At 43.9% G+C, this 17,464-nt stretch overlaps 1 protein-coding gene across 3 annotated transcripts in view; it reads left to right on the plus strand.

The window, feature by feature from the left end:
• LOC139664603 (ankyrin repeat and SAM domain-containing protein 1A-like) overlaps nt 1-12,455 on the plus strand; it is a 64,798-nt gene extending 52,343 nt beyond the window's left edge. The window contains exons 17-26 of one of the 3 annotated variants that reach the window (XM_071543495.1): nt 5,289-5,387; nt 5,690-5,836; nt 5,938-6,045; nt 6,605-6,775; nt 7,086-7,223; nt 7,330-7,401; nt 7,521-7,607; nt 8,259-8,396; nt 10,598-10,780; nt 12,339-12,455. In XM_071543495.1, the coding sequence (XP_071399596.1) occupies nt 5,289-5,387; nt 5,690-5,836; nt 5,938-6,045; nt 6,605-6,775; nt 7,086-7,223; nt 7,330-7,401; nt 7,521-7,607; nt 8,259-8,396; nt 10,598-10,780; nt 12,339-12,455 (1,260 nt within the window). Of the gene's footprint in view, nt 1-5,288; nt 5,388-5,689; nt 5,841-5,937; nt 6,046-6,604; nt 6,776-7,085; nt 7,224-7,329; nt 7,402-7,520; nt 7,608-8,258; nt 8,397-10,597; nt 10,781-12,338 lie in introns of all 3 variants that reach the window. The other 2 variants (XM_071543496.1, XM_071543497.1) reach the window with 2 other exon arrangements.
• The last annotated feature ends 5,009 nt before the right edge of the window (nt 12,456-17,464 follow it).

The following is a 17,464-nucleotide window of genomic DNA, read 5'->3' on the forward strand; positions in this document are numbered from 1 at the left end:
TTTCTTTCAGTCTTTCACTCCTCTCCTTCCTCACCCCTCCCTCTCTCTCAATCCCCCCTTTTCAAAGCAGAGAGCTGACAATTTTCTATCTTTATACAAGGCTTACAGACCACCTGGCTTGCTGAAATCTTTAGAGGATTTAGACAAAAGCAGTAACCTTTCAGCAACGTTTCCTCTCCTCAGTAAATGTTGACCTTTAAGAGTCACAATTTGGTCTCATTTGGAAATGAGAATTGCCCTCCATGTCACCTTTTCTTTCCTAAACGTTTCTAAATGTGTTTGATGATCCCAGCTGCACTTCTGTGTCAGACTGGGGAAAAAAGAGAGAAATGCCATCTTTCATGGTGCTATATCGGCTATGTCATGGGGTACATATTTTTAGCCTAGTTTGCTAAATTAAACTGTACTTACTAGTAGTTGAACTCGTACACACACACACACACACACACCAAACACTACCAAACTGGTCCACAGTGTGTACATAGATTTTAAACAGCATAAACATGCACGCACGCGCACACACAAACTCACTCTCATATTACATACTATTGCACTTTATGCTTGGGGAAGCATAGCAGAGTGAAACGTAATTAAGAATTTAATACTGCCACGGCAGCTCCTCGAGAGCTGAGCTTTTACGATTTCTGGTCAAGAAATCAAATGCATTTGCAGACAGGAACCGTCATCTCTCTCTCATCCTCAGATGGCAGAGTTCCAGTAAGATTACACATCAATTGGAACAAATCTGGCCTCTAATCTTTAAGAAACAGTCAACCAGTCAGCCCACTGGGACCACGCATATTAAAAAATATGCACTTTTGGTACAGTAAAGTGCTGTCTATAATCGCATCCTTCAAATGGCATATGCGATGGTCTTTCTAGAGAAGTGGTTTTCGAACTTTCTGAAGGGACATACATTGTCAAAGTAATTTTCATCTTTGTTCAAACCTGATTTTGTGTTACAATGCAAAATAAACTCGAAAATCTACCCTATTTTTAAGTTAACTTACTAACCTCTCTAACATAGCCAACAGCTTTACACTCCAGTGTCTCTCGAACGATTTGAGGGCTTCTTTTAATCTTCCCATGTCCCACCCATGGGTCCTGAGTCATGGGAATCGAAAAACAATGGTCTACAGCACGCCCGCTGTATCCACTGTGTAGTGAGATCACTAATTAAACAGTGTTTATTCCGCCAGTCAGACTGCTGCGATCTCTGCCTACCCTGCAGGATCCTTCTAGAAGTGGATCAATAACAGCAGTGATTGTATTGTGTTCAAGCACAGAAGCCGAGACGAGCCACTTTTGAAACCAATTAGACGCTTTTTATCGACTCCCGGAGCAAATGTCCTGATGAAACAAGCTCCTGTTCGGCCACGCTGTTCTCGAGTCCCAGCTCGTAGTGACAAGTGATGCTTGTTGAAACCAAACTGCTCCTTTTCACTCTACTTCTGAACACAGTCTTGGTGGCTGTATCATCAGTTGTGACAGGGTCAGCGAAAAGAGTTAGTTTGTATTCGAGGCGACTGTATCGCCGATGCACTTCTTCGGGGACATCACTTTGTTTGAAGCTAGTGTTCGTGGAGCTGGCTAGAGGAGAATGAATTTACTTTAAGTCTAAAGTCGGTGGAGGTGACCTAGTAGCGGCAAGGACTCGCTAGCTTGGTACAAAGGCGAGATCAGTACATTCAGCATTTGTCTCTTCTCTGGACGCACCCATCTCATCTCATCTTAACACAACAGGGTCCACGGCTCCTCTCTCCTCACTCTCTCTTCTTTTCCATCTTCAATCTTGTTTATTTCTGCCGTTGAGCCAAATACAAAGTGGTTGTGCTGCAAAGAGACAGAGCCACCAAAGTGTGTGGATAAGTATTGAAAATATGGTAATGGATGCATGCATTACGAGCTCAAGGATTGAGAATGGATTCATTGATTTTCCTGTTGTGGCAACGCTGGTGGTGTTGATGTGTTTTGTTCATTTAGCCATTTGAAAAACATCAGTGCAGGGATAAGATTGAGCACATGATATACCTTAAATTTTTAAAGCCCAAGACTGCCTTCAGCACTTTAGTGTCCTCTCACCCTTTTGCAAAGCTCTCTGTTGGCTTGTGACAGCCTATTTGAGGGAACAAACTATAACTTTCTATGCTGCTGGTGGGCCGTCCTTTAGACGGTCAGAGTGAGTGATCCGTGCCCCCAGGCCCGTGGGCCCGGATGAATTCAGAACGCATTTAAACTGGAGGGACCCCTGTGGCTGTTCCCCGGATAGGCTGAGGAGAGAGCAGCATCCTAATGAGAGGACAGGGAAGGGAGAGATAGCAGAGATGGATGGGCCACACAAGCACAGATACACAGAGATGTAGTTTACACTACACTAGAATGAATACTTTTCAGCCATTTTGTGCTGATGTCAGCATTCTCTCGCCTAATGTATTCCCAGTCAGGACTGCTGAGCCTGTGGTGGGGGAAAAAACCGGGACCCCTGCATTAGTCAGAGTGTATTAAAGAAATACTCCTCACAGAGTTGTCACCACCATGTCAGTTTTCCAAGCTTGAGCTTTTGTGTGGGGATGAATGGTTTAGCCCAGAGGTGGATGGGGTGAATGTAAAATTTCTGTTGCATGAGTTCAGAATTTCATCCACTCAGCTACCTTTTGAGGATTGGATAAGCCCTTTCAGGCGTCCTTTGCCAGACAAGGACACTACTCTAATCGCCTTGCAGTCACAGCTGTAGATATTTGGGCTTTGGTTCAATTTGATATTTCAGGTAGCAAAATGTGGAAGAAAAATCGAGTGTGTGTGAGTGGGGTATAAATCAGCTCATCTTTCAGCATTGAAACCTCTGGCAATGTGAGACGACAAAGTCACCAGACCCATATGGCCTACTTATCTTTTATGTTTGATGCTTCCTGTGATTCCCTCAGTGATAGATATCCTCAACTGCCTATTACAAGTTCAAGAAATGGGCAATGTGGGTGTGCAGCAAGGCATAAACATAACACATGCTCACAACAGACAAAGTATACAGAAGACATATGAAATAAAAACATTTAAGACACATCAACTTAATGTAAAGTGCAGAAAACGACCAGGGAAATGGGGGCAAGGGCTGGAGAGTGAATCTGTTACAGTTGTATTTCTCCCACAGAGCCATTTATCAGTAAATCTCCAGTGAGACAACAATGTAATGATCCATGCACTGAGGTGCTATTATTATTCGTTCAGCTCCCCAAACAGTCTCAATCCTCAGCTGGAGAGGCAGTGATCAGCATGGTGGTTCTCGGAGATAATGGGCTTTAAGTTGTCAGTTTAGAGAGGGGTATTAGGAAAGCAAAAGAGATGCGTCATGAAGTTTTATTCTCAATTTAAGCACTCACTTAGGCTGAGTATCACCGTAGTTATGACCGACATAACTTGCTCTGTGAGTTCTTATATTCATTTAACACTTTACTTCTCTCTGTCTCTCTGTCTCTCTCTGTCTCTCCCTCCCTATCTCTCCCCACACACTCCCTCCCTCACCCTCCTTATGCACACCCCTACAGAGGCTCATTCAAAATCATAAACAAATTGAAAGTGTTTGTACACACAGTGAACTTAACGTCACAGGAGAGCCGTAGAGCACCGGCCCACTCAGCAACATTGTGTCTTAACGGGGAATGCCGCCTATTTTAAGAATTCACATGTTATTTCTGTGTCCCCAGGACAATTCAGTCAGTGTTTGTGAACTTGCACCACTCTTGCCTAAAGCTGGAAATCAGGGGAGAACCCTTGAGTTTGTGATGTCACTGGGATTTAAAATCAGGGCCTCCACTGACAGTGAATGGGGCGAACCATAAGATGCCACACCAAAATGAAGTTCATATTCTAGTATTAGGGAAGAGTGGTGCACATTCTCAAGTATTGACTGACCTGTCCTGGGGCACAGGAATTACATATGTGAATTCTTAAAATGGATGACATTGTCCTTCAATGATTCCCCACTCGCTGCTATATGGATTAGACTGCACTTTTCACTTTCACTTTGAGGCGCTCACACCTCCTTTCTTTCCATCCTTTCCACCTCCAGCTTGCCTCTACAGCGTCTGCATGAAAAACAGGCCATCAGGTTTGACCTACAGACAGCTCCTGCTCTCTATCCCCTGACACTGCTGTCTGTGGTGTGTGTGTGTGTGTGTGTGTGTGTGCGCGTGCCTAGGTGAGCACCATGGGATTAACTTGAGGCTCATATTGAACAGTCAGCTGCATTGGCCCTGAGCCTTCACAATTTGTGTCTGAGGCAGCACCTCCCATGGAGAATCATAATACTTTAACAGACTACATGTAGTCACTCGGCCCTCACCTTCAGCAGCAGTAACACAGAGAACATTTAGGACGCGCTGCTCCACATTTGACAAGGTGGACTTAGAGCTGTTCTGACTAAATGGTCATCTGAGAAATGCTTTGTAATAACTCATTCATTCTGACTGTACTAGGCAATTAGAGTGGCTAATTGGACAATGCTGATGAATGATGCTCAGTGGAGAAATGGAGGCTTGCCTTTTACACGTCTGGGTGGTTTGTTTTTGTTTTTTTTCTGCAGCCATCATCTACAGTCAGCTACCGATACAATAGCAGTCTGCCCCTCCATCTTATATGCCTTACCACTCTGCAGCTCTGACATTGATTTATTGGTCAGTCATCCATTGCTTCTGCTTTCCACACTGCCTCGAAGGTGATATTGTGTGTAACCAGAGATGGGTCTGACCATCGTTCACCCACTTCCCTGTCAGTCTCCCTCCCCCACGCTCTTAAATCTCATTTAAGGGGTTATTGACGTGGCCCCCTCTGCTGTAGTTAGTGAGTTAGCTCCTAGGGAGGAGGTTGAACTTCTCACTCAGGAGTAATTGACCTTTTTTCTGCGATGGCAGCATTAGTCCTGATCAATACTAGCCTGCAGAGTGTGCTATTCTCTTGGTAGGATTTATTTAATCTAGATTTAACCTATCAGCCTAGAACATAAAAATTCTGTTCTAGATTTTCATAGATGATTTGACAACAAATTACAACTTACCCAAATACCTGATCATGTAGTTCAACCTGTCCTCTGCCCAGAAGATTATGACATATTTTATATTACATTATACATGGTGTTGAAGGGTAGCACAGTCTGCAGAATAACATGCTCTGCATTTTTTATATGCCCTTGCAAATGCACCACACTTTCTAAACTTGCGCTTATCATGTGTACCAATACTTCATCAAATATCTTTTTTACAAGGACACTCTTTTTGGTTTATTTTGTACTACAGGGTAGCAATGTGATGGAGGACCAGGACCTGAGAGAGATTGGGATCACAGACCCGAGCCACAGAAGGAAGATCCTGCATGCAGCGCGTTCCTTACCCAAGGTGACAAATCATTGATTCCTACTTCAGCATAACAAGGCCTGATTTACAGTGTCTTGCATTGCCTCTGCTGTTAGATCATGAGGTGTTAGTCTTCCCTTAATGTCTATGCAGTAGTGTAAATCTAACCTGTAGTCTGTTCTATGCTCAGAGTGGAGTATTGAAAAGTTAGTCAGTAGTATGGGTTATTGTAGCCATTCTCTTCAAATGATCAGGCAGGAAAATGGTTTCAAAGTCAGCACATAGGGCCAGCCTTTTCCTTGCAACCATCAAAGGATCAGTGAGTGACTTTGCCTTCCCTGCAGGTGAAAGCGCTGGGCTGTGACGGCAGCAGCTCCCTGTCCTCCTGGCTGGACGTCCTGGGCCTGCAAGAGTACTTACACAACTTCCTGGCCAGTGGCTACCGCACTCTGGACTGTGTCAAAAACCTGTGGGAACTGGAGATTGTCAATGTGAGTCAAATTATCATACAATAAGTGTAAGGAGTACTGTAGGGTGAAACTGCTTGAATGCCTGTCCACCTGATCACCAGATAACTTCCTCTGTCCTCCAGGTGCTAAAGATCACCCTGCTCGGACACAGGAAACGCATCATCGCCTCCTTAGCAGAGAGGCCCTATGAGGAGCCTCCTGTGAAGCCTCCTCGTTTGTCCCAGATCAGGGTGAGGACCCAGAGACTCCCACACCATTTCACCAAAGAGAGCGCTAACTCTCACAGATGTGCTTTCCTCCAACAATTGTGCCTCACACAGAGACAGCATAAGCGGAGCTGTGTTCTTTTCCGCCACTTCTGCCCTATCAAAGCACTGTTACCATAGTTACCAGTGGTACAAACCTAACACAAAGTTGCTTTCCTCAAACACTACTCATTACAAAAAAGCAATTGTGTAATTTGTTCCAAGATATCTGCAGCAGCAGGCCATATGTCACAACTTTCCCATTAACGGCAATTAATTGACAGCAGATTCTGTATTTCTTTTTTCCTGCCACGCTTCAAGACGTTATTTGTGGTACGAGCAAATGGGGGCTGAGTGAGAGCTCTCTGCTTTTCCTCCTTTCAGTCTTGGCCCTGTTAGTTTCCACAAATGATTTATTCATTTAGTGCTTTAACAGCCAGAATAGTTTTTACAAAAAGATAAATGGCGAAATAGCCAGCGGGTCACCATTGTATCCATCACTCATGGTGACAACACTAATGTGTTCCCGACTCTGTCTCTCCAGTGCCAAGACCTGCCTGGATCCCAGACCTCGTCTCCACTTAGTCACATGGAGTCCTACACAGGCCGCTCCATGGACCCTCTGCTGCCTCTGGGAGAGCCAGGGAGGAAGAAGGTGCCGGATCCCGACTATGACGTTACCCAAAGAGCCCGCACTGAACGGCACAGATCTCATGTATGTGGTTAATCTGTTACTTCATCTGTTACTACAGCACGACATTACATCTTCCAGTATCTTTGTATAATACCGTTTTTTTTTCTGCGTATGACCTGTACAAATCATTACTTTCCCGCAAAAAATTTTTTTACCAACAAGTCAGTGATGAAGACGTAAACAGGATGAAATGTTGTGTGTCTTGTGCAAAAAATGCTTGTGAATCAGTAATGCAGTGTGCAGGCTTACATTGCTTTGTGTTTGCCAAGCACCAGTGAGAAAGATGGGTGTGCTTACAGGCCTTTTCACAAAATGTTCTGCGTTTTGAAAGGAACGGTATGAAGAACGGCATCGGGAGCCCCGTCTGACCCTGCGGCCCCCCAGCCTGGCAGCGCCGTACGCCCCGGTCCAGAACTGGCATCACCAACCTGAGAAACTCATCTTTGAATCCTGCGGCTACGAGGCCAATGTAAGTATACACCTCTCCCCTTTGTAAGTTATGCTTGTTTTATTGAATATATATACACCAAAGTCTTATCTCTGCAAATATATTTCTCTCTCCTTTCCCCTGGCAGTACCTTGGCTCCATGCTTATCAAGGATCTACGGGGTACTGAGTCCACCCAGGATGCCTGTGCCAAAATGAGGGTAGGCAGCATTTCCGCCTCTCTAGTCTAAGTAGATAAACATGGGGTGTTATGCAAAACCTGAGCTAAAGGTAACTAGACTGATGTCCTTTCTGTCTTTGTTGTTCTTTTGTCCTCCAGAGGTCGACGGAGCAGATGAGGAAAGTCCCAACCATCATCCTCTCGATCACCTACAAGGGTGTGAAGTTCATTGATGCGGCCAATAAGGTCAGCTGCCCAAACTCTGCGCCACTTGGTGTGAAAATGTAGTGTTTGTTTACGTGTTGCTCCATGTCTGGAGAGTCATGTGGTCCATCATACTGAACACAGAGTATAAATACATTTGCAAAATAAATAATATTTTCAGGTTGTGTGTTTAAGAGATGTAGTATAACATCTCGCCTCTCCAAACTTATCCAGACACTTTTCCTTTTGTCTGGTTGTAAATGTCAGACCTGTATGTTTATGTCAGACTTGCCCATGTTTGTATTTCCTGGCAGGGAACAAGTCTGCTCATACTGACATTTATTTGACATTATTAAAAATGACTTTGAAGGGGTTTCTTAGTTGCTCAGCCTGCTATTGCCTCTTCACACTATACTCTCACTCTCACCTCTTTCTCCTTACTTCCCGTTTCTCTTCACTTTCATAACTCTTATTTTTCATAACTCCTTATTCTTCATAGCATTCTAGTTTTATGTCACAGAGCTTTATATTCTGTTTGTGTCCTGACGATACCATCAAGTAGAAGCTCATAAAGTGCTTAGACAGTGGGCTGCCCCCGTCCCTTAAAAAGTGACTGTTGTGTTATTTACAGTCTATATACCCAGTGTCCCATTACTTATCCTCAACTCACTCCTGCCTTTCTTCTGGGTGCAGAACATCATTGCGGAGCATGAGATCCGTAACATCTCCTGTGCGGCCCAGGACCCAGAGGACTTGTGTACGTTTGCCTACATCACCAAGGACCTGCAGACCAGCCACCACTACTGCCACGTGTTCAGCACAGTAGATGTGGTAAGGAAGTCTTGCATATTGTGTGTTCCCTGTATTTTGCCTCCACCATGTCATACCTGTGTGCAGCTGAATCTACTCCACCAGTTCATCTGAGTAAATTCAAATGAAGCTTGTATTTAGCTAATATGACCAGGAGGATCATTTTCTAATGAACCAATTTCAGTCTACAGCGGGTTTGTCAGTTCAAAGTTTCTTGATTGGAAGTAATTCAATAATTCTTTATTGAGGGGAGCCAATCAGGAACAAATCGAGTTGTGATGCATTTACTGGAGTTAGTCTGAAACTGCCTGTAAAAAAAGAGTGCTCTCATAACATCTTTACCTCGGAAATTCACAAACACAACACAGTTCACAGCCAGCTTACTCCCATTCACAACCTGGAGGAGGCCAGTTACCAATGCTAGGTTTAAACATGTCACCCCGGCAGTTTCACAGCTGTTCACACCTCCACTCATGTGACTTTAACGACTCTCACATGACTCAATGTCATGGTGTGAATCACCCACAGAGGTTAAATGCCGGGGAATTCCCCACCACTAAGTAGAACTGATGAAGCCTCTCGGATGAGTCGCGAAACATCTCCAACTCTTCATTTTAAGTCCAGTGGATTTCGTTTTTACATATATTTTTTGGACAATAACTTTAAATTTAACCACTCAGACAAAATCGATGTCATTGTAAAACATCTTTGATAATATATGTATATAAAAAGAGGAGAATCTGAATTCCTATAATATGGCTCCTTTAAATCCCCATCCCTCCTGTCCTCTCCCATTCTAGTGGCTGTAACACTCTGAGGAGATGTGACGGCCTGCACCGTCATCGCTGTTATCTCTAGACTGCCCTATCTCTTTGAGGTTTTACGCTTCAGTGGGGGTTGATTGCCTCTTCGTAGACAGAGTGCTACTCCGCAGCCATAATAACTAGCCCGCCACTCCCTCCACTGCCCCCCCTGAGATCTCATGATTATCCTGCTAATCTGCCTCATAACGCGGCGAGGGTCAGTCTGGGACTGTCTGGAGCGGGCTAACGAGGCTCGGTGTCCAGTGGGTTACAGTAGTTTTTCCTGTGATTAGCGCTGTGATGCGCTCTATGGGGTCGAGACAAGGGGCTGCCCCACAGCAGTAAGTACTGCTGCAGCACTCTGATAGCCATCAGAGGTGAGGGAGGATAATAGACCAGAGATGTGATCAGTTATTTTAAACTGTATTGACCATCCTGCTGCTATCGGCCTGCACCAGACACCATAGTCTCATTCCTCACCACACACTGGGCACAATTGGGGAGCGCAGGGCCGATCATATCTAGCCCAGTGGGCGGGACACACGTCAGGGCATTAACGAAACACAGGACTATACTGCAGATTTATTTATCAAGGATATGCAGATGATTTCACAGCTCTGCGTTGTGTTTCTGTCCAAATGATGCCATGTTGGGTTCATGCAAGGTGCCATCTGTGTGATTGCTTCTTTAGCCTCCCAAGGTGTGTAGACTGGGACAGGGAGAGATTAATCTGTATGGCTGGACTATCTTGGGAAGGCATTAAACACATGACCTGGTTTCACTGCCTTATCTTTGCCTTAAAAAATCACAGACCCTCAAAGCTTGTATTTGTTTTTATCTCCGGTCTGTGGTGCTTGTTCACATTTGGAAGCTGCCAGGGTGTAATAATGGGATGCAGCAGCAGCCTCAATAAGATACTACAGCAGATGTATGCAGTCCAGGTACTGAGGGAGCAGCTTGCTGCTGCTGCACAATCCCCCCTAGACTACCAGCATGTCTCCTACTGATGTGATTGTGTTTTAAAAAAGTTGTGCAGGCAAAGGAAAGTTTGATCTGATACCTTTTGCTAACTGAGCACAATTTTGTTTTCTGCCCACTGAACTGCAACTCAGGAGTCTTTGTTTCAGTGCTAGTTTGTTCGTCAGCAATAGGAATATGGCTGTAAGGATCTCTCTCTTGTAAAGGCATGAAACATATTGGCTAATATGTATATAGCATTGCTGTTAAATACAAACAAATACAAACTGCTGTTTGCAGTTGACGCAATGTAAATTGGTGACTGGAACTGTGTGCTGTTAGAATTCACCGCTTCTGTGAGCCTCATCTTCAACTGCACTGATGCATGTCTGTTGATATGAGAGACTGAAAGATCAGAATACTTATAAGGCTTACCGCTCCTTCCTTCCCCCTCTCTGACAGAACCTGACCTATGAGATTATACTGACGCTGGGGCAGGCGTTTGAGGTAGCCTATCAGCTGGCTCTCCAGGCCCAGAGGACCAAGCAGCACCAGAACCTGCCAGTGGGACCCGGGTCAGAGGTCATCGAGACCAAGTCCAGCCGACCTGTGCCCAAACCGCGAGGCAGTGTGCGGAAGTCAGCAGTGAGTTGGACAGGAACCACAGCATAGGCACCATATACATACATAGGTCATTTTAGACAATTTTTCAAATGTTTATATCAGTCCACAGCCGTTCACATCATTATGACTATACTGTGCTGGTCTTGATCTATCCATTAGCATTAAACCATTAAGAGATGAATTTGTGCTGAATATTAATGAGATAATTACACCTCTGGGACCAGTCCTGCATCTCCTGCTGCAAGTTAATGAACTAAAATCTTTTCAGAATGTGACTCCATGTCTCCTTTCACTCCGTCACTGTCTGCCTCTGCTCCCCTCACCTCTATGTATTTGGATATTCCTCCTATCTCACGCTGCTCAAATCTCTGTGTTGATTTCTCTTCCCCTTTTTCTCTCATTCTCTCTCTACCGCTCTTCCTGTCTGCCTCTCTTGCACTCTTTCCCTCCTCCTCCTCCTTCTCTCTCTCTTCCTGGCGGTGTTCATCTCTCCCAGGACTCTCCTCCTCTCGACAGTCGTTGCTGTTACTGTTACACCTGCACTACCCACCGTCCCTCCTTCCTACCGCTGCACTCTGCCGCCCAGGTGCTGCCTTCTCATCCTCGTCTCATCCTTTCCTGTCCCCATCCGCTCATTCTTTGCTCCTCTTTCTTTCCCAGCTGTTGTCCTCTCCCCTTTTCTTTTCTTTTCTTTTCTTTTCCCCTCACTGCCCCCGAAACCCCATAATCCCCCATTTCTGTCGTTAACCCATCTTTATCCTTGTGAATTTGGTAAAGCTGTTGTTTTGTGTTTTACAGTATGTATGTGAATATCCTGAAGTTAGAGCTGTGGTTTGAAAAGATGTTTCTTTCATCTGCAGTAGTCTCATGTGGACTGATGTGTGCTTTGAAACCTGAAGTTACTTTTGACTCAGGAGCCCCCTAGTGGTGTGAGCATGACAATGTGGAAATCACACAGACGATGTTTACATGCAGAGTGAATTCAGTTCTTAACCCGCGTAACACATGTAAACATCATGACTCGGTTAGAATAACCCACTCCGATATTGAGAAATCCGGTTAAGATACCTGGCTTACTCCAATAATCTACGGGCTGCTGTGCCATGAAAACAAATTACAACAATGTCAACAAAAAACATGGCGGCAAGCAGCACTTACTATTGGGATCATCATTTATTTCCCTTGTATTAGAAGTCAAAAGCTGATGGCTGCGTCCTTTTCATACTTTTTTGCTTGCAGACTGTTTTATCTGTGGGCAGGACACCACAGGTAGGCAGGAATATTCTGTTAATTGGTTAATTATGGCAACAGGGATACACAATGACAAAGTGTAATCAAAGGTGCATGTAAACAGCTTAACCTGAATAAGATGTTAACCGGAGTATGGCCAGTAGCCGAGTTACTCCTTGCATGTAAACGTAGTCACTTGAGTTGGTGTTGTGACTCCTTTTCCTCTGTGATTCAGTCTGAATGTTACTGACCAAACCTGCATTTCAAGTAAGTTAGTTAATTACCCTAATCCTGTCGAGAGGCCTCTCTTGCATACAGAGTGTGATGCCCCTCTGTCTGTCCTCTACAGGGGGACCCTGTGGAGCAGGAGGGGGACTCTCAGTCACAGGACAGCGCCACGTGGCTCGTGGACCCCAAGGACGCCAAGCGCACGATCAGCACTAAGTACGAGACCACCATATTCTGAGTGGACCTCTCCTCTTCCTCCTGACCTCTGACCCTAGGCCTGGTCTGACCTACCTGTGCTACCCTTCTCCTCCTTCTCCTCCTCCTCCTGTGTGCCTTTCACTGTGACTCTGCCTCTCTCTCTGCGCTGGAACCCCGCCCCCACCTGCTCTTCTCCCCCGTCTTCCATCCTAACACCGCCCTCCGTTTGGTGGATCGGCCGGTAGAATAATCACCTCTCCTCCCTCGCCTGCCACTTTTCACCATCGTCTGTGTCCTCATCTGACAACAACACAATCTGTGACAATTAACCGGGTCCACTGCTCCTTCCTTATGCTAAACCATCACCACTTGTAGGCTTGATTTTAAACTGACACTTCCCCCTTATAGCAATCAATTCTCTACTGGTATCATTCACACTACCCTCCCTCCACTCTCCTTCACTGTTATTCTCTCTCCTGTTTACCCAGTTGTCCCCCCAACACTGAATATAGCACTTCCCTTTTTTCCTGTTATTGCTCACACCTAGTGATAAGCTCTTTTTTTCTCGGTGCTTCTCCTGCTCCATTAGGCGACGGCCGCTCTGAAGCTTTTTGTTCTGATGTTTCAACTCCTGACTCCAGTGTTGAGAAAATCCGATCCAATTTACCGCAGCCAGGAATGACCCACTATACATCCTGTACCTGGTTGGACATGTTTCCTGAGGAAACTGTGAAACTGGTCCCATAATTCTATGCATCAGTTGGACTACAGCAACCTGTTTCTGTTTAGTGGGATGCCAAACCTGGACCAGGCTGATTTTAAACCCAGGACCCAACCTCCTGGGATGGGTGTACTAGAGTTAACACAGGATTGACTCTTGACAGCCAAAGGAGGCTAAGATCCTAGCACTGTGATAGGGGTCTATTTGGAGCAAATTAAGTCAGCATTATTGGGGGCTTGTTAGTGGGGAACAGTGGGATAGAATAGGGCACCGAGGCTCACATGGAGAGAACAGTGGACCGCATGTTAGAGGTCTGCACTGCTCCAGAAAGTAGATAGCCAAAACTGTCCAAGACTGGCATGCCTTCCTCTGGCTATCAATCAGAGAACTAGGACTAAACCTGATGCATCTTCTGGAGTGTACTATAGCAAAGCACTTTTTTGTAAATTCCCAAGTGTGTAAGAATAAGTGCATCTTCCTCTGTCTCTGTCCTTTCTTTTTTCTTTTCACAACAAATGCCTTGTGTGATCATTCTCTTACCTTTTGTTTTGCCACCCATTCTAAGTTAATATTTAACTGCTGTCAGTGAAGAGAGTTAATCATTACAGGGAATAATCCATCACTCTGTTTATGGCCATTTGTTCAGTGTATTTTTTTTTTTTTTACTTAATTTTAACCTCACTGCTTTGTGTGCATGTGTCTGTGTTCCTTCCCTATAGCTGAACACTGTGGCCACTCCCAGCCAGTACTAAAGGACAGGGATGACCCGTGTTGCATGGTGGGTAGGATGTTTTGTTGGAAAAGCGGCCCACTTCCCATGCAGCCGGGCACGTCGCCACTCGGATCACGCTCACAGCACACCACAGTATACAGCAGGAGGGAACGGGCCTGGAAACAAACAGACTTAAGGCTTTCATCTGCAGGCTTCTACCTCTCCCGCGTCACTTCTGGCCACTTCTTGCATGGTCCGTCCATCTGACAGCACCGACTCCATCAGTCCACATCCCGTCACACACCCTACACACTCCTCCATCCAGTGTCTTCTCCATCAGAAAGAACGGTCATGATTGATGTTCCATGCTGATAATAGTGTTTTTGGTGGGTTTATTAAAGAATCAAATGTGTTTGTTATGCTACTGTGTATCCATTCCATGAGAAATGAATTGTTGCCTCTCAACAGCTATTAGTCAGAAAGGCCTTTCCCCCAAACATGTTTCTTCACTGAGGGCTATGCTAGCTAATGTTTACTCTTTCAGGAAATGTACCTGCAGGTGTCAATGCGGAACTGATAGTTAATGGGACAGTGACGGAGATAATGGGACCTTGGGTTTAGTTTTCCTGGTATGATATACTCACAAGGGTACGACTGGGCAGAAGACAAAGAAGACAGTGTGAGACGAGAGAGCTCATACTGTAGGTACACTCCTTCCTGGCTAAACCGTCTGGTATCCAAACACTGTAGCATCTCTCCATGACCGTCATCTTCTCACCCACAACATATAACTGTGATAATCAATGTAATCTTGCATGGGAGGGATTCTCTAACCAAATTCAAAGGACTGAGGGCAGAGGAAATGACACTACAAAGACTATTTTTTTTAATGTAACAGGGGGATGGCTTTTATTTGATTCAGAGGTTGTTTCTGTTTTGTATGTTTTAAATGTTTTATAGGACAGTGATGTGTCCTGATGCTGGAACTGGATCAAGTGCGGTTAACTGCAGTTCTCTTTTTTCCCCCAGCTCCTTTTGTTTAGTTAATCTAGACCAATTTATTCACCAAACCTGCCATGCAGGCTGGTCATTATTTAGATTTTAGCTGCAGAACAGAACAATGGGACAGCATGTTTCTCCTATCTAACTCCCAGTATGTTGACTGTTATTGGTACTCTTTAGTCAGCTGATGTGTATATGGGTACATAGTCAGGTCATTATGATGAAACTAATGTATATGTGGTACGTTGTCTGGCCAGTAAGGTAAATCTATCACTGTCTTCAGCTAGTTGGTGTCAGCATCTGAGCGTCCCATTCAGCTTTTGCACATTGCTAAGGATCAGGAGAGGTATTTCGGGACTAATCTGATGATAATGATGATGACTATGATGAGAATGATAATGTATATGAATCTAGCGGTCTGTATTTTGATACTTGAATGATTTTGCTTTTATAGATATCTATATATATGTATATGTATGTATGTACGTATGTAATTTTTTTTTTTACACGTTTGTCAAAAGAGAGAAAAGGACTATGTCTTATAAAGTTAAACATATCATGAATAAATACCCTGTGATTAAAAAAAAAAAAGAAGACTGAGAAAACAATGACTCAGAAGAGGGACCTCACTTCAGAAAAAAAAGATTGTACATAATCTTGGGCTTCCAGTCTTTTTTATGATTATTATTTTTCATAATTGTACAACTAATAAATGACGCAATTAGAATTAGTGCTCCTTTTGACTCTTTATTTGTCCGTTCACATTCATTGTTTGGTGTCGACACAGAACTTTGTCCAATGATTGTATTTTTTTTTCAGCCCTAGGCCCAAATTTTGTGAATTTACCTGCAAATTTCAACATCTGCAGTCCTACCACAGCATTGGAGCTTAGGTGACACTAATATTAATGCCTTCTGAGAGTGTCCCAGTTTTCACTCATTTCAGAGGGCAGACGAGGACAGTGGATGGGCCCAGGTGAAATGTCTGGTCTCCACCCTCTACCTCCATTTCATTAACCCTCTGCGGTGGGATGGACAGCCTGTGGCACAGCAGCAGCTCAAAGGGCGCCTTGTTTTGGCCAATGCAGATGTAACCTGGTAAATGAGGAAAAAACGTGGCGGTCAAGAGCCGACAGTGAAGACACCATCGCACCTTCACAGCCTCTCCCCTCAGTCTGGACAGCCAGCTGGGGTGAGTCAAGGGGCCTAAACAGCATTTAGTGCATGTGAGCACGACACTTCTTCCACAGAATAATTCTGTTCATTACAACTGTGGCTCTCAGCTGCTGTGCCATAAAAACATTAGATTAGTCTGTGAATCTTCAAACCTTTAAGCAGAACTCTTGGGATTCTGCTCAAATGTAAAAAAAAATCTAAAACCAGAATTATTACATTAACTCCATTTAAATTCAACTTTATAAACTGTGAGCCTGGAATTATAAGGTTCTGTCTGGGTGGAGTGCAGTTCTGGGATACTGAGCATCAAAGATTTGCCATATACCAGTTATTTTCTAGCATTTAACCCTGAAAGGTTTTTTTTTTTTTTTAAAAAGAGTAACATAAACTAACATTCAAAGATCATGAATATGTGGATAACCCAATTTTGTCAAATAGAACTTTATAATTCCACTTTTTGCTCCAAACAATGCATTTGTGTTCTTGTATGATCATACAAGCTTTGTTTTAGCCAAGGTGTAACAAAAAAAAAAAACGAGAGCCCAACTTGATTTACTGGCATGTTTGGTATGCTTCTTGATTTGTTGCCATAATCTGAAGCCTCTCAAGATGTCCCAGTGGTGAGTCATGTATTGACGCTAGATATATCTGTTGTTATTGGCATGCGGAAGTGAAGATGTAAGTATGACTCCAGCAGACGAATATTCTTAGAACTTGTAATGATTAAGTGCTGTCAAATATGTTTATAAACACCCTCATAACACTTTCATAAAAATAATTCAAACATTCTGTTGCTCCCTGGTGTTGGAAATTTCTGCGGAATTTTCATTTTTAACCATCTTGTTTCAATTCTATCAGTTGTTTAGTATTTTAAAAAGTCTTGTAAGTCTACATTTTACAGACAATTGTTGTCTGAAGCCACATAGCCTACAAACAGAGACAGAAGCAGCTCATCTTTAGATTCAGAATTGGTTGAATCTGGGTCTCAATACTGGTTTCACTCAAACCAACCAACCTGATCAGTCAGGGAAGAAAGATCCAAGCAAAACAGGTAAGCTGCAATTCTTATCTTCTATCCTACAATGCTCCTGATAATTTGCACAGTAACTGGGGTGATAGCCATTAAAGGGTCTATGAATACTGATACTGTATGTGTGAAGGGGCTGAGAGGCTAGACTGTCACACTGCTTTCCTTAGGCAATATTGGAAGTTGTTACCAAAAATCTAAAAAAAAAAAATACATTGGCTATTGGTACAGATTAGACAGGCTAACCATTGATCTTAAAGTCTCACAAAGACTGTTGCATGTTACATGTACAGTATATCTGTTATTTAACGTCCTGCTGTCATCACATATAGGCCTGCTATTGTGATGTTTTGTCTCACAGGACTGCTAGTACAATACATTGTCACTATTGGTAATGTGTAGCTTTTCTTGG

The sequence above is a fragment of the Centroberyx affinis genome, unplaced genomic scaffold (genome assembly GCF_046629955.1).
Source record: "Centroberyx affinis isolate AG114_WGS23_722 - 3 ecotype Tasmania unplaced genomic scaffold, CSIRO-AGI_Caff_v1 ptg004325l_1, whole genome shotgun sequence".
NCBI lineage: Eukaryota > Metazoa > Chordata > Actinopteri > Beryciformes > Berycidae > Centroberyx > Centroberyx affinis.